This window comes from Canis lupus, chromosome 6 (genome assembly GCF_003254725.2).
Source record: "Canis lupus dingo isolate Sandy chromosome 6, ASM325472v2, whole genome shotgun sequence".
Lineage (NCBI taxonomy): Eukaryota > Metazoa > Chordata > Mammalia > Carnivora > Canidae > Canis > Canis lupus.
In genome coordinates this window covers 42,928,048-42,949,080 of record NC_064248.1, presented here as the reverse complement: position 1 = coordinate 42,949,080, position 21,033 = coordinate 42,928,048, and the positions used below count along the sequence as shown (strand labels likewise).

The following is a 21,033-nucleotide window of genomic DNA, read 5'->3' as shown; positions in this document are numbered from 1 at the left end:
GCAACCCAGGCACTGAGAATCCTAGAAATAAAAGTTACTCTTATTTCCAATGGAAAAGTTTTATTTCATAGTTTACAAATTTAAGTCATTTAACACAGGTACAACAGAAACGTGTGAACGTGAACCCTACACCACCCCCAAAAAGCATATGAAAACACACAAGGATAGGGAAATTCAAAACTAAGTTGCCTAAACGTACAATTTTCGAACTAGGCCTATCATTAAGGTCCGCGGCTTCAGTAGGAAAGCATGGTCCGCGAGTAGTGATCATGCAAGTCCACCTGGAGGGCACTCTGATCCCTGTTCAGCTTCAGCGCCTCGGAAAGGAGGCTGCGCAGCCGCTCAACACTATCAACCAAGCGGTTCACCTTTGGAAAAGTAATGAGTCTTTCCAGGGGCACGTAGAATTTCTTTCCCACACAGTAAGGCTTGGGGGAGCTCTCAATTTGGGCCCTTTGAGCGTCGGTGACGATTAATCCGTACCGTGGGACGCAACTGTCTTCTGGCACCAATCTACCGTTCACCTTTTTCTTCTTCGGATCCACGATAAACCGCAGTCTCATAGAGTTGGAGGCTCTTAACACCTCTGCACTCAGGACTAACAGGAGGTTTTTCTTCTCCTGTAAACTGGGATATGCTGTTGTAAAAACCTGAAGGAAAAAAATTTCATCACTTTCCTGCATCGCGAATTAACTGTACACTTGTATATCAAACCCTATCAGCCGGGAGTGCAACATAATGGGAATCACTACTGGCACAGTTTCTGCAAAGATTTAATCCTGATGATCAAAAAGTATCCCAAAGCCAGGTTTCTACCAATTCACACCAACCCAATGTTCCAACTTGATATTAGAAGGAAAAGGGTATAAAAATTGTTAAAAGGTCTATCATAAATAAATAAAAATTAAAAAAAAAATAAAAAGAGGGATCCTTGGGTGGCGCAGCGGTTTGGCGCCTGCCTTTGGCCCAGGGCGTGATCCTGGAGATCTGGGATCGAATCCCACATCGGGCTCCTGGTGCATGGAGCCTGCTTCTCCCTCTGCCTATGTCTCTGCCTCTCTCGCTCTCTCTCTCTGTGACTATCACAAATAAATAAAAATATTTTAAAAAATTGTTAAAAGGGCAACGTGCTTATTCTTCACACCAGAACCTGAAAACAAGGGTCTGAGAAGCTTGGAGGTTCAGGGGTAATTCCTTTCCTGAGCCCCACTATGAAGTACTGCTGGCTTTCCTCTTTCCTGCTGCTGCTGACAGGGGGAGGGTCGCTGGCACATCAGCTTGGTGGTCTCTAAGGAGGTGGTCTCTAATCAACCCATGCCCAGTTGTGGGCATGAAAGCTTCTCCTAAGATCATTTACACTTATCTCTACAGAGTTCAGCATCCTAACCCATCTGCTTCTTTCCCTGGTCACTACCTCACAAAATACTCACGGTTTCATAAACATGTTCCTCTGGTGTGGAAATGCATGATTCAGTTGCCTTTGCTTCGTTTTTCTGGAAGACCCCTATCTGGGTACAGTACCCAACATGCTCAGCTCCTGCTGGTGGAGACCCCACACCAGTAAACTCTACTGAGTAATCGTAGAGATTTGCCACATCCGAAGCCCTGAAATCAATTTTGAAATGTGTTAACATAATGAGCTAAGATTTACTAAATGCAACACAGTAACACACAGGGTTTACTTCCTTCTGAGGGATTCAGGGTCCTGAGTGTCAGTGTCCAAGTAATTGCAAAAATATGGAGAAAGGAAAAGTTAGAGCACAGTTTATGGGTAAAAAAGGAGACCACACTGGTTACAATCCCAATTGTTGCGCAATGCCAGAAACATGACCATCTGGCAAGGCCCTGGCAAGGAACCCCCCTGGCAAGGCTCACCTACAGTGCCCTATGCCCTCTGCTTTGTTTCCTCATCTTCACACTACTACTTAGGCCTTCGTATCAAGACACCTGGTGCCCCCCCCCATACACTTTTCCATGCTTGCCTGTCTCATATGCCCAAATACGGAGGCTCCTTTATATGCGCCAAGCTGAATATTGGGAATTTATATGTAAAAAGACATCATAGCATTTTAAACTCCTGTGGGATACCACACACACACACACACACACACACACACACACACACACACATTGATAAGACTCGAACTCACCAGGTCTGAAACTGTATTCTGTTCCACTCAAATTTGTGATCTAAGTGTCTAAAGGTTGATGCTGGAAACAGGGGATTGAATTCAGAGTTTGGTGTGCTGATGATGATGATACGTGGGGAATAATAGCCAAATACAACTTCAGGAAACTTGGCCAGATCTTCAGAATCTAAATGTTCTATCCTGAAATGGTCAACAGGAAAGAATGCAATTATTTTCCTAGTTAAAGACTGTATTCATGAGACAGAGACAGAGGAAGAAGCAGCTCCGTGCAAGGATCCTAGATCAGGATCATGCTCTGAGCTGAAGGCAGATGCTTAACCACTGACCACCAAGGGGTCCCTAAAAAAATTTCCATCGCTACATTGATTTACCCCTTCTCTAAATATAGAACAGTACTTAAATGACTTAAACCCAACTCTTCATATTCGCACTTTGCACTTCATCCACGTTACTCCTTTTCAGGGCTCTCTGGGCTTCAATGAAAGTAACTAAAGAAATGAGCAAAAGTATAAGCTCCCAGGAAACCTGCAGGTCTAGGAGACCAGAATACATGCCTTAGTTGTGGGCTTCAGGATCAGATACCAGTAGATTCTCACCCACACTCAAGAACCAGATCAACTAAGTACAGCCACTAGACCTGGGAAGCCATTCCTATCCTGATGCAGCAAGAGACACTAGTTGACAGAAAAACTCTACACAATATAAACAAACATTTTTAGGGCAAATATGCTGTCCAACTCCCCATAACCACTACAGCTCAGCTGGATGGTGATAGGGGCAGGAGATTAACTCCAGACCAGTAACTGGAAGATGCATAGGTACATGACTCAGCATCCTGGGTCTTCAATTTGGCTTCCTTGCAGTATGAATGCAAATACACAAAATGTGTAGTTGCAGCTATAATGCACTTGAGTGAAATTTCTTTAAATTCATACATTAGACAAAAGAAAAATGGTTGGGGAGATCCCTGGGTGGCTCAGCGGTTTAGCCCTTGCCTTCAGCCCAGGGCATGATCCTGGAGTCCCGGGATCGAGTCCCACGTCAGGCTCCCTGCGGGGAGCCTGCTTCTCCCTCTGCCTGTGTCTCTGCCTCTGTCTCTCAAGAATAAAATCTTTTTCTGTCTCTCAAGAATAAATAAAATCTTTTTCTCTCTGTCTCAAGAATAAATAAAATCTTTTTCTGTCTCTCAAGAATAAATAAAATCTTTTAAAAAAATTTATTTATTCCTGAAAGACAGAGGCAGAGACACAGAGGGAGAAGCAGGCTCCCTGCAGGGAGCCTGACGTGGGACTCGATCCCGAGACTCCAGGATCATGCCCTGGGCCGAAGGCAAGAGTTAAACCACTTAGCCACCCAGTCTGCCCTAAATAAAATATTTTTTAAAAAACGGGTGCTCCTGCTATTTTTACAGCTTATCTGTAAATCTGAAAATAAAGCCAATCCTGTCAAAGCAATCTGCTTTACAAATTTAAATTATAAAATTTAGAGAACACTAAATTTACTGATACTAATTATATACAGCTTCTAATTTATACAGGAAGAATCAGTTTAATACTTACAATTCAATACATGTCATCAAGTCAAATCCAACCAAACGAGAGTCCTTCTGTACAGCAGAGCCACGATACAAGGTTATAGTCAAATCTAGGTCCCGAGGAACTAGATAATCCCCCACTGATGGGCTCAAATTACTTCTGCAAAAAACATAGAAGGGATCTTTCAATACTAATCTATTAAGAATCTCACCAGCTGTAGAATTCTAATAATTATCTAAATCAGTTTTCCATGACTTGATGTATTAAGCTCCAGGTCACAGGGTAACTTCCTCATAGATTACTGGTCAGACTAAAGAGCTGGTCCTGCTTAAATTAAAAGGCCTGGGACAATGTCTTAAGTTTAAGTTCTCTTGGTGTCCAGCATTAAAGATTTTGCCATTTGAAAATCTGCAGTGGTTTGGCTATTGTAATTAACTGAGGCTATGCTTTCTCCACTGGTCAGAAAAACTTATTCTCCATATTATAATAAAGTCATTCGGGTGCACTTGAGGCTATCATGGTGCCAATCTTCTAAACCAAGCTGTATGGACACTTCCTCACACTGCCACTAATTTCAAATTATGCACAGAAACTTGATATTACATTTCCCATTGAGAGGTACTGCCAGCGTAAGTATCTACTCCAACAAGATGTTCAATGCAATGATGGTATTTTAGCATCCATATAAGTGTGGCATCTCCAAAGCCCAAGTCTGCAACCTACAGATGAAACAGAACATTGAAATAGAAGTCAAATGACCAAAATTTTCAAGTGGTTGAGAATTACCATATAAACCATTATGTCAAGATCTTTAGGTAGAACAAAATTAACCTGAAACCTAACAGGCGAGGGGTGGGCAGGGAGTAAATTGTGTTTTTGGCACCCAGAACCCACATGGAAGGTATCCTATAAAATGCTAAGTGTGCATACCAAACATCAGACAGATCTGATCTTGAACAGCGTTTTAGGGATTTATTCAGTGTTAATATAAATGTACATTAAGGGGATTAGATAATTAAATGGATCTTAATTATGCAAGAAGTCTGCATTCACCACAGCAAAATCACCTACTAAATTATGGATTTCCACTTTAGGAGAATACTTTAATGGCACCCAATCCCAAAGATAGATAACCCAAATCAGCTTCTAGGGTAACTAAATGGCTTTTAAGGGGGAATCCAGGGATTTAATACAAGACAAGATTCCATATAATATTATCTTAAAAAGCAACGTGTTAAATCTGATTCAATTCTATCAGGAAACCAAAGTATTACAGCACTAATTCCCATGTGAAAAAAAAAGGGACTAACTCTCCCTTAGCAATAAGGTATATTCGATCTATTCAATCCAATTTTTCCTCAAACCTGTTTCACCAAAGAACCTTTACCTTTAATATTTTAGGTAAGCCTTGCAATCTACCACAATATTGCACTCAGTAAAGGGTTTCTGAAGCAGGCACATTTATGGGACAGTGGGAGAAGGGTTCATAGCATTAAAAAATCTGGTCCAAGAGCAAATTACAGCTCTTACAGGAAACTTTAAGGATCCCTCCTAGAAAAGGATAACCTCAGCTTAATACATAATACTATCCAATCACACCACCCTTGTATCCCCTGCCAAAAATGTTTACTCCATTATTGAAAAAAAAAAAAAAGCTTTTTCCTTTCTTGCAACAAGTCTTTAAATAATCTGCTTACTAACTAAATTTTCGGGTTTTTTATGACTCAGTTAAGACAGTCGGAAAGAAATACCTTCTTGGGTTTATGTTGTTGCACTAAATTTTTAACAAAGAAGTATCTCTGTTTATATAGTGGCGGTCTGAACTCAATCACTTCCTTGGTAGGCACTTCTTCACAATTATCAACCATACTGCTGCACTGAAACAGAAAAGAGGTGTTCTAAAATCAGCCACAAATTCAGGAGTTAAGTAAGGAAAAATGAGCTTCACCACTCTCAATACATTGTCCTTACAGCCACCTGTGTCTGGGGGAAAAAAAAAAAAAAAAAACTCAGTGGTATTTCCTCCAGTTCACATAAGCTCCTCCAGTCTTAAAAGTGAGATTTTGGGTTTATACTTCCTAGAGCTAATGCATTTAAAACAGTCTCTAGGCAACTACCAGAGCTTGGAGTTCAAGTAGGCGGGAGAATGAGACTCCTTGACCAAACTACTCCCAAGCCCTCTGATTAGGCCTTGACCTGGACACCATCTTCTTGGGCCTGCTCAGGCCAGCTTGAAATTTGAGAATGAGACAGCACAAGTAGGGTGCAGGGCTGAGAAAGACTCCCTGCTGAGCAGTGAGCTTAATGAAGGGGTCTGTCCATGGACTCTGGGATCATGACCTGAGCCAGAGACAAACATTTGACTGAGCCACCCAGGCACCAAGAACCCTTAATGTCAACCAGATCAAATTTGTAACCACCCCTTGAAAATCTGATGGAGCTGTCTTACTGCCTTACCAAGAATCCTGTTAAATCAGTTTAGCAAGAGCCCACTCCCTTGTGGTCTCTTCCATCCACACAGCCCTTCTGTTTGCTCATTGGCTATGAATCCCCGGCTGTTGAAAATGGAACTGAACACCATCTCTTCCCTACTGAAGACTTAATTTTTATTAACAAGGCATTTTCCCAGGTGTTCAGTAACCACAGTAGCAATTAGCACAGAAATACGACCTCCGTACTCCAAGTGTTCATGGGGCTGTTTATCCAGACACTTCTTGGAAACGCAGACTCTCGGGCCTCTCAGGCCACACGCCTCAATCACCATCTTCAGTTAAAAACTCGCTGATCCAAAAGCACATTAACACCAGTTAAATACTATGAGTGTACTGTTTACCTCAATCCATCTCACGAATCCCTTTTGATACTCCTACAAGCAGGTTAAGAAAAGAAGCATTACCTCTTTGTTTTCTCCCATTGCTTCCAAGTTTTGCTGCAACAAAAAAGCCGATGTATCCGAGCTGATTCGGCAAGCACTCGCTGTAAATACAAAGTACCACTTTTTAGGCGAGTCTGGACCCCACAGCTGCCTAAATGAGTAAAAAAGAGCAAGCTCCCTCCCTTCTCTTTACCTGTTACCATTTAATTAACAGAATTTACTCAACCTAAGCAGGGCTTCAGACAAAACAGGCTCAGAAACCAACAGTCACTTCTCACTAGGACAAACCCAGCTCCATACAGTAACCCCCATCGGTCCCCTTTCCGTTAAATTTGATACAAGCTGGACCATGAGTTCAGAGCCCCCAACTTCAGTAACTGACTTCTCAAGTGGCTCCAAACGCGCGGCTCCGAACAGCGACCCTGCGACCCCGCGACCCCGAGGCGCCCGCTCCCCCGCTGGGCCGCCCGACGCTCGCAGGCTGCCTCCCGCCACCGCGGGTGCACTCCAGGGGCGGGGAAGGCGCGTCCGACACCCGCTCAGGACTTAAAGCCCTGGTTCTCAGCCTAAAACGTGGCCCGCACGTCCGTCACCAACTCCGGAGCCGCCGCTCGCCCCCCGCGTTACCCGCCCGCGGCCACACCTGCGCCGGCCACACCCGCGCCGACCCCTCCCCCGCGGTTCAACCCAAGGCCCGGCCGCCCCGCCCGCGTTACCGCCCACACCCGCGGCCACACCTGAGCCGCCCCGCGTTACCCGCCCGCGGCCACACCCGCGCCGCCCCCTCCCCCAGCCACGCCGCCCACACCCGGGCCGTCCACACCCGCGCCCCCCGCCGGGCCCCCCCCGCCCCCCGCCCCGGTCTCGGGCAGCCCGGGTTCCCAGGCGCGGGGCTTGGGGGCGTCGGTTTCGCGGCTCCTAACGGCCGCCGGCGCGTGCCCCAGGCCATTGCCCAGGCGGCGAGGGCGGGGGGGGGCATCTGGCCGGCGAGCGCAGAGGTGGGGGGGCTCCCCGGGGGGCTCCCCGCCCCCAGCGACGAGCAGAGCGCGGGCGGCCTTGCCCCGCGTCCAGGGGCGGCACCTCGCCTCCTAACCTGCCGCCTCCCGGAGCCTCAGAACGACCCGCGGGGCCCGGAGGGGCCTCGGCGCTCGGTAAGGCGGGTCCGATGACCTCTGAGCTCAGAAGAACGTTCCTTCAGCCCCAAACCTCCAACCGGTCATTTCCGCGTGCAGGGAGGGCACCTGTGCAGGGAGGGCAGCCACTGGACCATCTCTCAGAAACATTGCTGCATCTCGTGTCCTTCCCCTGCCAGACGTCCAACTGGACACTTTATAACCACTTATGTCTTTATTGTGGGCGGTGGAAGAGTTAGTTTCAGGAGGCCGAGAGGCAAAGCTGCATTCTTTAGGGGAAAAAAAATTTTTAGTCATTTTAAGAGACTCAAAAGCTGGTGCTTATTAATGAATCGATAACCTAATATTCCGTAAATTATATATTAGAACTGCACTTTCAAACAATGCCATAATATGCAAAGGACAGTAATAACAGCTTTGGAATATCACAAATAGCTTACTCAATTGGGTATTTTGAGGGGTCTAGTCTCATAGTAAACATACAACGCAAGGGTCACTGTTTTGAGACGTTCCTATTGGCCTGAGGAAACTATTTTTTTTCGTTTTTTGTTTTTTAAGATATTTATTCATGAGAGACAGAGAGAGAGGCAGAGACATACGCAGAGGGAGAGGGAGAAGCAGGCTCCTTCCCAGGAGCCTGATGTGGGTCTGGATCCCTAGACCCTGGGCAGGGTCTAGGCCAAAGGCAGAGGCTCAGCCACTGAGCCATCCAGGCGTCCAGAAACAGTAGCTTTAGTCGATTGTCTTCATTAGAGGAATATATTCCTTATTACAGGTATATCATTTAAACAGAATCTTAAAAATTAATAAGTGAATTCCACTTCTGGGTATTTTTAGATTAATTCAACAAGGAGGCCATTGTATTGAGGTGGCTCTAATGCTTGGGCAGCCTACACATCAGCAAACCCAAACATAAGCCTGTAGATGCCTCAAGGTTAAAACATGGAAACCTGAGAATGTCCAGCGGCAGACAGTCCTTCCCAAATAAGGTACCTGTTTAAGCAGTAAGCAATCAAATAATTTCCTTGCTTTGCTTTGGCATCTTCCCTATACAAGTCTTCCCTCTAGCTCCTGACAGTGGTTAGGACCTACCCGATCCAAATTGATTTTTGCTCCAATTCCTAAAAATTTCAATATGCTTCAGTTTATCTATTAACAGTATATATGCAAATGAACCGAAAGCAGAGGCTTAAACAGATATTTGTACACCCGTGTTCATAGCAGTATCATTCAGACCAGGAAAAGGTAGGAACAATCCAAATGTCCACCGACAGTTGAACAAAGGTGGTATATACATGCAATGAAATATCGTTCAGCCTTTAAAAGGAAATGCTAACATGCTACAGTATAGTTGAACCATGAAGACGTTATGCTAAGTGATAAGCCAGTCACAAAAGGACAAATACCGTAAGGGGCAGAGGGAGGAGGAAAAATAATTTTCAGTGCCACACTTTTCAGGAATATCATAGTTTTAGTCCTGTTCATTGTCTTTGAGGTTTTGTTATCTACCTGCAAACTGGGCTCGATCTTGAATTCTTCTAGTTTTCTCCAATAGATATGGAGATTTTCAATTTTCTCCCATCCTTCTGACTTGGGATCAATAAGAACAGAAACCATCCTTTTCCTAACGCCCTGAGAGCTGAAGCTGGATGAGTTGATGAAAACTCCACTGAAGTCACCACAATAGCTCATAGCTCATGTATGGATAACCTTCATGCCTTGCTATGTGAGCCAAACCAGAAAGGTCACTGGAACACCTGATGATGTCACCAGCGACATTCAAACTGCAACCCAGGAGAATCTGATTACCACTGCCTCTCCTCACTCTAAAGATGCTTCAAGCCCAATATCTAGAAATCTTCTCCACTAACTGCCCTCTGGACCCAGAAACTCAGCTTATAGTCTGTTCATTAAGTTTTGTTTTTCTTTTGCCATAGAAATGCCATAGAAATTTAAGATTTTTTTTTTTTTGAGAGAAAGAGTGCACAAGCATGAGGGTCAGAGGGAGAGGGAAAGATAACCTCAAACAGAATACATTGAGTGTGGACCCTGATGCTGGGCTCCATCCCAGGACCCTGAGATCACCACTTGAGCCAAAAAACAAGAGTCGAATGCTCAACCGTCTGAGCCACCCAGGCACCCCTAGAAATGCCTCTTATTAAATCCTGATTGCTTGCACCTCATGTAGGCCTGACTTTGGGAGCTCACCTGAAACACCACCTCCTGAAATGAGGTACAGCTCTTTAACCTAATTGACCTAGTCTCAGGGTTAAGAGACTATTCAATGAGATCTGGGAAAAACTACCAACTGAGCTTCTGGATATGAAACTTCTTGAAGAAGTTTCAAAGGTTATAATTTGAGTAGTAGAATATGTCACCCCAAAGTATTCCTCTTGGGCATAAGGGTTGTTTTGAACTGATTATTTCCGGAAACAGAAAACACAGGAGAACCTCTGAAAACACAATTGAAATTATTTTTGTAAGGGAAATTTACTTTTATAAAGGAAATCGCCATCTGTAATGGTGTCTCCCTCTTTATGCCAGGCAGGGAAAAATTATACTAAATCACAAGAAATCTTATAAATGGAGAAGAGACTGATTTAAATGTGCAAAACAAACCTTGTCCTTATTTATAGTGCTTTTCCTGATAGCCTCCCATAATTGGCCTCCCCAATACCCCCACTCCAACATCTTTCTTTGTCTATTCTGAAGATGGTATTTAAAATGGTGGCTTGGGGGATCCCTGGGTGGCTCAGCCGTTTAGCGCCTGCCTTTGGCCCAGGGTGTGATCCTGGAGTTCCGGGATTGAGTCCCACGTCGGGCTCCCACTGTGGAGCCTGCTTCTCTCTCTCTCATTAATAAATAAATAAATCTTTAAGAAAAAAAATTAAAAAATAAAAATAAAATGGTGGCTCGGGCTTCCTCTGGGATTTACTTGTTCTTCCCAAGTATCTCTCCTGTATACATGAGGTATACATGTTAATAGATTGTTTATTTTTCATATGTTAATATGTCTTTTAATACAGGAGTCTCAGCCAAAAATTCAAAAAGGTAGAAGGAAAATTAGTTTTCCTCTCCTTCAGTATGATACCATTTATATGAGATACCAAAATTCATGGAGTCAGAAGGGTTGTTGCCAGGGGCTGGGCTGGAGGGAGGAATTGGGTGTTAATGGTTAATGAGTACAGAGTACATCAGTTTGGGATGATGGATGATGGTGATGGTTGCACACAACGTGAATGTACTTAATGCCCCTGAACTATATACTTAAAATGGTAAGTTTTAGCATAACATACAGACTTGTCAAATCAATATCCTTATACAGCTGGAAAAAAATTTAAATGTTATGAATATTTTACTACATATTAAAAATATTTAAACTTTTTAAGTTAATAAATGATCTGTACAGGATTCCTGGATTTAGAGTTTTTGCCTTAAGCTGCTAGCTGGATCACTTATGATGTTGAATTCTCATGTCTGACTCCCTCTCCGAATGTGCCTATTTTATCATTTTCCTGGTCTCCTGCTCTTTCAGTGTGAAAATCATCCTTGGCTCTATCCACTTCCACCCTTCCCACATTTGGACAATCGCCAAATCTTGACCTCTTCAAGCTGTCAGTTGCATCTGCTCCTTCCAGTGGCCAGTACCCTTGTTTACCCTTTGTTGTCTTGTTTTCATGCCTAATCTTACCTTCCTACACTAGATTGTTAAGTCCCACTGAGACCATGCTCTACACCTTCGGAATGAATTTAAATTGAATAGGCCAAATAAACCTGTCCCCACCCACCATACTTTCTTTTCTCTTTACCCTGTATTATTTTTCTTAAAGATTTTATTTATTAGAAGAGAGAGTGAGCAGGGGGTGTGGTGGTTGGGACAGAGGGAGAGGGAGAGGACGACTCCCTGCTGATCAGGGAGCCCAACATGGGCCTCCATCCCAGGACTCCGAGATCATGACCTGAACCAAGGGCAGACCCTGAGCCACTCAGGCGCCCCTCCCCGGTGTTATTTTTTGCCGTAGCACCTACTGCCATCTGATAACCTATATATTTGTTCATTTGCTTATTGCCTGTTTCCTCCTCTTAGAATATTAGCTACAAGGAACTCAAATTTGTTAGCTCCAGTGTCCAGAGCACTACCCGCCTGGTACATCGCAGGCCCTCAGTAAACTTTTCTTAGATAAAGAATTATCATATTTGGTGCCTTTTGTTGTAAAATTCTTTTTATGGTAAAATAAAATATTGGACTTTGGCCAACTGAGAGGAGGTCTCTGGATGGATCCGTGCACATCTGTAACAATGATTTCCATAATTCTAAACAAGTTTGTGTGTGTGCTTTTATGTATGTGACAGAGAAAAAGAGAGAGACACACATAGATTATGTTCTCATAATTTTCTACACAATTATACTGATTTTATTTATAGTTAAAAAATGTTAATATTGATTTGGCTATTACTCTCTAACCTTTCAAAATTTACTTACTCCTCTGAGTGTCAACTTTTCAGCTGAAAAGTGAGAAATAAGATTACCCATTCAAGGGGTGCCTGGGTGGCTTAGTCGGTTAAGTATCTGTCTTTGGCTCAGGTCATGATCCCTGGGTCCTAGGATGGAGTCCCACATCAGCTCCCTTGCAGCAGGGAGCCTGATTTTCCCTCTCCCTCTGCCCCTACCCCCTGCTTGTGCTCTCTCAAAATCTTAAAAAAAAAAAAAAAAAATTTACCCGTTGAATAAATGTACAGTATACCTATTATAGACCAAGTACTGGTTTGAGTGAAAAAGATAGAGGTACTTATGACTTCCAGTCCAGCAGTTGTGGGTGTGTAACAGGAGCACGGGGGTGCAAGGGCAGCTGGCTCCAAGGGTCTCAAACAGATCAGGTTCAGCCACTGGCTGCTGATAAAATCCAGAGGCAGAGAGAGTGGTGGTAAAAGAAGGAAAGAATTTATTTTAGTGAGGCCAACACTAAGAAGACAGTGGACTAACTTCTCAAAGACTGTCTCCAAAGTGCTGAAACTACTTCCGGGTTTATATAAGGAAAATGAAGGACAAAGGTTGGGGGTACATGTAGGTAGGCTAAAAAGGTCAGGCCAATTACTGACCTGGGGTCAATCACTCGGGACCTTAGGGACCCGGGGCAGTCTTTATTCTTGAGGAGTAGTTTCAGTTCCCACCAAGGATGCTTTGCACACAGGGTCTTTTGCATGAGTTAACAGGTAAGCTGGAAACAAAGAACTTAATCAGAAAGTATAGACAGGTCAAAATGGAGGCAGCAGAGGTCCTCTTTCACGTGTCTGCCGTGCAATAAGTGACCAACAGTTATCCTGGATGCCAGATTGAGCCTGATGCTCAAAATAGGATGAAATATTTAGAGGCCTTGAGAGAGATGTGAGGCAGAAACACTTTGCCAACAACTATATCATCGTGTCCAACCAGATGAACACGGCCGAGGTTGACACAGTGACAGGCAGGTCAACAGGCAGTTCAAAATCTATCGTATCTACAGAGCGTTCTCAGGAGAGGCGAGTCAGATGACTCCACCCTATCTGGCCAAGGTTGACAGCATTATCTCAAAGAACTTCTGAATGGGGAGGGTCAAGATGTGGAATATTTGTCATAAAACAATTGTGGCACACACACACATATCCCCGCCAAAATATTTACTGGGTTTCTGCTGCGATCAATTGTGAGGATGGAATTACTAGGTGGAAAAGACTATGGAGAAAGAAGATTGGAAAGGATTAAAAATCAAGCATTCATTCTAAGATATACCAACGTTGAGATGCATAAAGGACATCAAGTAGAGATTATTAGAAAGATAAACTAATGTGCAGCTTACCTCTCAATCACTTTTCAACCAGCTGAAAATAACTTTAAAAGATTTTTAAGTAATCTCTACACCCAACATGGGACTCAAATTTACAACCCTGAGACCCAGAGCCGCAGGCTGCACGGACTCAGCCCGCCAGGCACCCCTTAAATTAAAACTTAATAAAACATATCCTAGGAAACTAAAACGTGAGCCATCAGCTTTTCTAGCAAACCATTAATCTCCAGGACATTTCTGAGAATCTGTGCAGTGCCCTCAGCCCTATGTGCCCTGCAGCTACAGGACTTTGTGATGAACTCATTCAAAGCTTCCTAGAGGCATTCCCATTGTCCACAGTTTTTTCAACTGGTACCAGGGTAAAATTTATATGCCAGCTTGGCTGGGCCACAGTGCCCAGCAATTCTTCTGGACGTTTCTATGAAGGTGTTTTTTGTCTGAAATTAACATCTAAATTGTAGTCTTGCAGTAAAGCTGATAACCCTTTACAATGAGGGTGGGCCTAATCCAATCTGTTGAAGGTTTTAAGAGAATAAAGACTAATCGCCTCCTAGCAAGAGGGAAGTCAGCCAACTAACTGCCTTGGGCTCCAAATACAACTTCACCCTGTGTCTCCACCCCGCTGGCCCACCCTGCAGCTTTTGGACCTACCTTCCTCCTCAATAACATAAGCTAAGTCCTTTAAATAAATAAATATAAATATATATATATATAAAAATATATAACAGACACACATTTGATTCTCTGGAAAACCCTGCTTGATACAGCTTTTGAGTTCTCTCCTGTGTGTTCTCTCTTGGGCTGTCAGAAAAAAAAACGGACTCTGTGGGACCCAAGAAATTCAGAAAATGTCCCCCACCCCTGGCTCCTAGATAAGCAACAACTGCAGCCTGTAGCCCAAGTCAGCTCCAAGGAAAACCGCTGGGCACGCCCTTATTGGAATGAGGAACTAAGAGCTTGAGAAACTCCCCCACCCTTCTGGAAATCCCCTAGACCTGCGCATAAAAACCCAGCCGGAAGCCCCCAGGGTCCAGGTCCCTGCCCCGCCTGGTCGGGCACACTTGGGCTCAAGCTCGAGCTGGCTAATAGACCCTCGTGCGCTTGCATCGGTGTCGGCTCCTTGGTGGTTTCTCGGATTCGCAATCTTGGGCACGACATTTAGGGGCTCGTCCGGGATCCGAGAGACCCCAGGACCCCACCCGGAGGGTCCCACGCCTGGTGAGTGCACTCAACTTTCCTCTACCTGTTGCGCACCTGTTCTGAGCTCCCTGCCCTCCTCCTACCTGCAGGAAGGCCAACCCGTAGAGGGGGACACTGGCTTGGGCGGGCGCGCTGGCGGCGGCGCCGGGGGCCTGGGGGGCGGGGTCCTCACCTGGGGGGAGGGCCGGCTGCCGGCCCATTCGTTCACTTTCTGTTTTGTCTCCGCGGCCGCACTGGGACGTCTGTCTGCGTTACTGTGTCCTTGTTCATCGCCACGGCTGTCTGTGCCTCGGCGTGGACGGGGAGGGGGGGGGGACATGGTGGGGCGGACACAACCCCCCCACACTCTTCCGCTTCTCGGACTTTAGGGAAAGGGCTCAATCCGAGCACGGACATTCGGAGAGGGAAATTTCAGACCTATTATCCTACAGGTTCAGGCCGTGATCTTCAGGGACAAACCGGACGCCACCTCGACCAGGTGCCCTACGTCCTGGCCTGGCGGGACAGGGTCGAGAATCCCCCTCCTTGGCTAAAACCATTTTTACCCCCAAGCAGGACCTCCCAAGATTCTAGCCCAGCGAAAGGCCGAGAAGGCGACCGACTCTACGACCCAAGCGCCCCTTTATCCGGTCGTGCAGGATTCCTCCCCCAGGACCTGATCCTCCCGCCGCCCTGCCGGAGGCGCCGGGGGCTGCAGACGGGGCGCCCCTCCCTGGCGGGTCCCGGAGCGCGGGCGGCCCCGCCCCCGACGGGCCCCGAGAGCGACCGAGGTCCTGGCCGTTCTCCAGCAGTGATTCGTGTAATAGAAGAACCCAAAATGCAAAGTGCTCGGAAAACCCGAAGATCTAGTCGGGCTTTTAGATGCTGTTAGGAAGTAAGTCCCGGGGTCGCTGCACCCGCGCCGGCCAGCTGACCCCCGAGGCGGCCCGCCGAGGACCATCCCCTAAAGCTAGGGCTGCGTCGCTCCCACTTACCCGCTAACATCACCTGCGCTGTAGCCCCTCGCGGCTGAAACTAACCCCCACTCACCAAAATCTGACGTGGATAGTTCATAACGCAGCCACGGGAGAAATCTACCCCGATCCTGCTGGCTGTGCTATGACACCCGACCCCCCCTTCTACCCTAATGCTTGCAGGTGGAGCCAAAATCCCGGTAGCAAAGGCCTCACCTTACAATCTGTGTCAGGCCAGGGGCCCTGCCTAGGCCTCCAGGCCACTACCGGGTCCTGTGCGATGGCAGGCGGCCTATACACAGGACCGGTGTCATTACCGCCCCAAGACAGCTGGGGCCTGCTCGAGGGATTAACTCCCTGCACTCAGGGACAGGTTATGAACAGAACTGGGGGCTTCTGCGTGCTGGTTCAACTACTTCCTAGAATCATCTGTTGTTCAGAGGAGCAGGCACTTCAATGGATGGACCCCCCACGGGCGAAATAAACGAGAGCCCATATCTGCTGTCACCACCGCCACCCTACTAGGAATTGGTTTGGCTGGCGCAGGAAGAGGTATTGCCTCACTGGCCACCCAGGCTTTCCACTACAGTAACCTTGGGGCTGCCATTGATGTAGAAATAGAGCAGAGAGACCTCCACTTCCCACCTCCAAGAATCCCTAACATCTTTATCTGAAGTGGTGCTCCAAAACAGGAGGGGCTTAGACCTAAATTTTTCTGCAGCAAGGGGGAGTCTGCTGCCCTGGACGGAGTGCTGTTTCTGCACTGACCACTCAGGGATGGGCAGAGAATCAATGGCAAAGGTCAGGGAAGGATTGTCCAGGCAAAAAGGAGAGTGAGAGCAAGAGCAGCAACAGGAGTGGTTCGAATCCTGGTTTGATCATTCCCCCTGGCTAACTACCTTGTTGTCCTCCCTAGCCGGCCCACTTATCATCCTCCTCCTGACCTTTGACCCTGCTTCATTAATAAACTAGTGGCTTTTGTCAGGGATGGGGTTAACCCCGTTCAACTCTTGGTGCTAAGGCAACAATACCAACCACTGAACTTTCAGGACCCATGACTGGGTCCTGCATTGGGTTCCTCTGAAAAGGGGAGGAATGTGGGACCCAAGAAATTCAGAAAATGTCACCCACCCGGCTCCTAGATAAGCAACAACTGTGGCTGTAGCCCTAGTCAGCTCCAAGGAAAACCGCAGAGCACACCCTTATCCGAATGAGGAACTAAGAACTTGAGAAACTCCCCCCACCCCTCTGGAAACCCCCTGCCTCCGCTCTGGGGCTATCCGTTAGGGGTGTGGTCTGTGGTCAGAGGAAAGTGAAGGGCAAGCCCTTGGCGAAGGTCCATGGCTGGAACGAGGAACCAAGACCCCTAGAGCAGCCCATAAAAATCCAGCTGTAACCCACCTAGGGGTCCAAGTCCCTGCCCCACTGATGGGCATACTTGGACCCAAGCTCGAGCTTGCTAATAAGCCCTCGTGTGCTTGCATCAGTGTTGGCTCCTTGGTGGTTTCTCGGATTCAAAATCTTGGGCACAACAACTCCATTCTTCTCTTCCTAATACCCTTTCATTGACCCCATACATAAATGGATGATAATACCTCTGTATTGGTCAACTATTTTTATATAACAAATCACCCCAAACTCTACAATTTAGAACAACTGTAGAAAAAGTCATTTATGATTCCTCATGGGTCTGTGGATCCACACATCTCGACTGGGCTCTCCTGGGCAGCTCTGCTTTTCTTGTGGCAGCATTCAATCTTGAATACATATGGACTGTCATGACCATTTAAAATTTGGTATGCCCAGAATAACCAGGAGGAAAGTTGTCTCCCTCAAAGTGTTTTGTATGCTTTTTATTATTTTCTTCTTGGAATACCTATTTTCTCTAACTCATTCTTCAAGATGCAGCTCAAATGTCAAATATCCTGAGAAATTTATTAGCCAGGCTGGGGCTCCTTCCTCTGGACTCCAGCAGCACAACATTCATAGTTATATTGCTATTATCTATTGCTTATATAGATAGATGGGTAGATAGATCCCCTAGGCTGTGAATTCCTTGAGGGCAAGGGCCAGAGACTTTTAACCTTATGTCCCAGCTGTGGTGCCTAAAATCCAGAAGGTGTCCAATAAACTTATAACAAACCTCTCATACTCCAATCCTTAATCTTGCTCTTCAAGTAGATTTTACACTTGTCAGAACCACACTGCTTAGTGTGTTTCATTATGTGATATTTCATAAGGGTAGCTTTCTAAGTGTTTAACTCTTGGGACACCTGGGTGGCTCAGCCGTTGAGCGTCTGCCCTCAATCCAGGGCATGATCCTGAGTCTGGGGATCCAGTCCCGCATTGGGCTCCGCAAGGAGCCTACTTCTCCCTTTGTTTTTTTTTTTTTTTTTTTTTTTTTACTTTTTTTTTTACTTTTTTTTTACTTCTCCCTTTGACTATGTCTCTGCCTCTCTCTGTGTGTCCCTCATGAATAAATAAATATATTTTTTAGAAGTGTTTAACTCTTTAAAGGACCAGAAAAACTTTCATAAATGTTTACTGATGACCCATTCTGATAGTTACCCTACTTAACAGTGTTGGGCACATTGTTGGCCTTCAAGAAATGATTGTTGGTTGGATCATTAAATTATTGAAAGTCTGTTTTATTCTCCTGTTCCTATTGAGTACATAAGCCATTTAAAAGCCACTAAAAATGATAATTTGTAGAAAAATTACAAAGGAGTTAAATCTGTCTTTAGGTCTTCAGTTTGTCAGTCCTTCCTAACATCAGATGGTAGATGGATCCTGATTAAATTATGCCACTTGTCACACATTTTCTCATATCAAAAAAAAAAAAGTTAATGTGTTTAAAAGGAGTTTAAAATGCTGCCAAAGCAGTACTGTCAGAAACCATTAATCTTTAGCTATCTACATACTCCAGAGTAAGGAAAATATTTTACAGGAAAGAATTGTGCCAGCACAGTCATCTAATCTACCTAACCAAGACAAGCTGCATTATAAGGGCAATCTAGGGCACCTCGCTGGCTCGGTCTGTAGAGCATGCAACTCTTGATGTTGGGGTCATTGGGTATAGAGATTGCTTTAAGAAGGGGGGGTGGCAGGCTAAAATTATTGAGCAGTCTATTCACCATTCAAGAAAGTAAGATCTGTGTTACCATTCATTTTCTTTCATGTTACTCTTGTGTTGAAGATGGCTTTTCAACAAATGTGTGTTGATTACCAATGTTACATAAAGCACTACCTAGTGCCTTGAGGGTGGGAATAATGTCCTCAACTGCATATTCAAAAAATGTTTATAGGATGAAAGAACACAGGGCCCATGCACTTGTAGGATGTTATCTTCTCTATGAAGCATTCTCTTATCTCTTGATGTTACTGAGAAGTTTCTCCCTAGTGTTTCCATTGACCCTGGTTGGAGAAAAAGATATAAATTATAGTGGATGAAATAGGTACTATGAAAGAAGGAAGTAAAATACCAGTGGGAGCATAGAGGATAATTCATTCTGCCTTAGAGTCGGTCAGAGACACCTACTGAGAACTGGTAGCTTCTCCCTGGGCTGTGTAGGGTGAAATGGGGAAGACTGATTTCCAAAGAAAGGAAATTAATTCAAGTCACAAAGAAATGAATAAGAATGCCTTTTAACAAAAGGATTTCCCCAAAGTGCATTGCACCGAATATTTGAAGATTACTTATAGTATGAAGACAAGTTTTTTTTTAAAGATTTTATTTATTTATTCATGAGAGACAGAGGCAGACAGGCAGAGGGAGAAGCAGGCTCCATGCAGGGAGCCTGACGTGGGACTCCATCCCGGGTCTCCAGGATCATGCCCCCGGCAGGAGGCGGTGCTGAACCACTGAGCCACCCAGGGATCCTCTATGAAGACAATTTTTAAACCACATAATTAACATGGAGCCAGTATGAAGGAGAAGTAACATAATATGTAATAGCTGAGGTTAGGTAAATTAGAAGGAGAAAATCTCATTCAGTTTATCCAGTTCCCCTCAATCAGACCAGCCAAGGTCCTGACAGAGGGCTTAGCATGTGTTACACAATAATTTTTTAAAATAAGTTTTGGTGGATCCCTGGGTGGCTCAGCGGTTTGGCACCTGTCTTCAGCCCAGGGCCTGATCCTGGAGTCCTGGGATCGAGTCCCACGTCGGGCTCCCTGCATGGAGCCTGCTTCTCCCTCTGCCTTGTGTCTCTGCCTCTGTGTGTATCTCTCATGAATAAATAAATAAAATCTTTAAAAATATATATTTTGCATTTACTTGTATTTGATAAAGACTTCTTTCTTCTTCCCCCACTAACAGCCATTTGCCGTATTTCCACTTGGCTCAGGCAGAACTGGAGGAACCTTCCCTAAGAGGCTGATTTGGGTATCCACGTAATCAGCTGCTCCTCGGGCACTTACATACGGTGTAAAATAAAATTCTCACATTGGTAAGAGCATGATTCTCATACAAGTAGTGAGCATGGGACAAAGTTTTATTTAACTTACAGTGAGGGAACCAATGGAATGACAGCTGCGGAAGAAAGGATTTGAATAGCGAGTACATAGCGTTAGCAGGAAAGAATGAAGATTGCTAAGCTAGGTATGGAACTGATTAATATCCTAACGATCAATAAAAACCTAACCTTCAGAGTATCCTTTGTTTTCAAGCAGGAAACAACAAATTAGCCCTCCTTAACGTTAACCTGTAACTTTTTAGGGTTGCACACTGGGGCTTCTCACTCACAGATAGTACCTCAGATGTCTGTGAGCCAGCTTATACTCTGGCATGATATTAAAAATATCATGCAATCATCAGTCTCCCAAGTGCTGGATATTTTTTTCTGCTAGTAGTGCTGGCTGTCTTCGTGTGAGAATGGCCGCAGAACTGTCTGGCATCCTGATGGGATGGAGCAGGCCCAGAGGGAAAATCATAACAATGAATGTGTCCTGTGGGCCAGCTCTGCAGCTACATGGGAAGTAAAAAGTAAGAAATTAGACTTGAAATGCATGATTTCTAGAGTCTGTGGAAGAGTCTTCCCGTTATCAGATGTGCAAAATTATATCTATAATTTTAAATATATATATTTGTTCTTAACGAAAGCCCCCACGTTGTATACGCCTCATTGTGTAAACCCACAAACCTGGATCTGCCCTGCCAGGGTCAGGCCTAGAGGAACTGCTTGTACAACATCACAGTTACCCTGATCCCATTCTCCCAATAGGACCTCAGGCACACGGTGGTCCTGGCACCCAACAGGAGAGGAAATGTGGTCAACTTTGGTCAAATCTCCACCCTGGTTCAATCACATGTAAGGTCTAGGCAGGTGGTCAAGCTCATTGAGGACACAGGGCTGCCTCTGTG

The 21,033-nt window shown here is 45.2% G+C and overlaps 1 protein-coding gene and 2 long non-coding RNA genes across 12 annotated transcripts in view; 2 read left to right on the top strand and 1 right to left on the bottom strand.

The window, feature by feature from the left end:
- Positions 1 to 40: 40 nt before the first annotated feature.
- HENMT1 (HEN methyltransferase 1) lies at positions 41 to 15,052 on the bottom strand. Of its 10 annotated transcripts, none has more exons than XM_025417417.2 (9): positions 14,891 to 14,933; positions 7,802 to 7,962; positions 6,582 to 6,661; positions 5,437 to 5,557; positions 4,289 to 4,404; positions 3,710 to 3,844; positions 2,151 to 2,330; positions 1,431 to 1,605; positions 41 to 650 (listed from the first exon to the last, which is right to left on the bottom strand). In XM_025417417.2, exons 1-9 carry the CDS (start codon positions 14,916 to 14,918, stop codon positions 237 to 239), a joined length of 1,410 nt encoding a protein of 469 aa, XP_025273202.1. In that variant the 5' UTR covers positions 14,919 to 14,933; the 3' UTR covers positions 41 to 236. The 10 variants fall into 10 exon arrangements, with proteins under 10 accessions (XP_025273202.1, XP_025273209.1, XP_035573810.1 ...); XM_025417424.3 differs by lacking the exon at positions 14,891 to 14,933 and adding an exon at positions 14,802 to 14,882; XM_035717917.2 differs by lacking the exon at positions 7,802 to 7,962 and having other exon boundaries at positions 14,891 to 15,052.
- The window catches only part of LOC118355029 (uncharacterized), a 28,951-nt gene continuing 15,489 nt past the window's right edge, over positions 7,572 to 21,033 (top strand). Inside the window, exons 1-2 of the long non-coding RNA XR_004816640.2 lie at positions 7,572 to 7,711; positions 19,990 to 20,119. This is a non-coding gene — a long non-coding RNA (uncharacterized LOC118355029). The remainder of the gene's footprint in view (positions 7,712 to 19,989; positions 20,120 to 21,033) is intronic.
- LOC118355032 (uncharacterized) lies at positions 14,358 to 18,317 on the top strand. The gene is made up of 2 exons (XR_004816641.2): positions 14,358 to 14,736; positions 15,274 to 18,317. It is a non-coding gene; the product is annotated as an uncharacterized LOC118355032 (long non-coding RNA).

Excerpts from the sequence above, each read along its gene's own strand:
- HENMT1 (XM_025417417.2), bottom strand. The coding sequence starts at position 14,918 with ATGGGCCGGCAGCCGGCCCTCCCCCCAG. Across the intron at positions 2,331-3,709 it reads TTGATGACATGTATTGAATT|GATAGAACATTTAGATTCTG; the intron begins GTAAGTATTAAA and ends TGACCATTTCAG. Across the intron at positions 1,606-2,150 it reads AGAATACAGTTTCAGACCTG|GGCTTCGGATGTGGCAAATC; the intron begins GTGAGTTCGAGT and ends AATTGATTTCAG.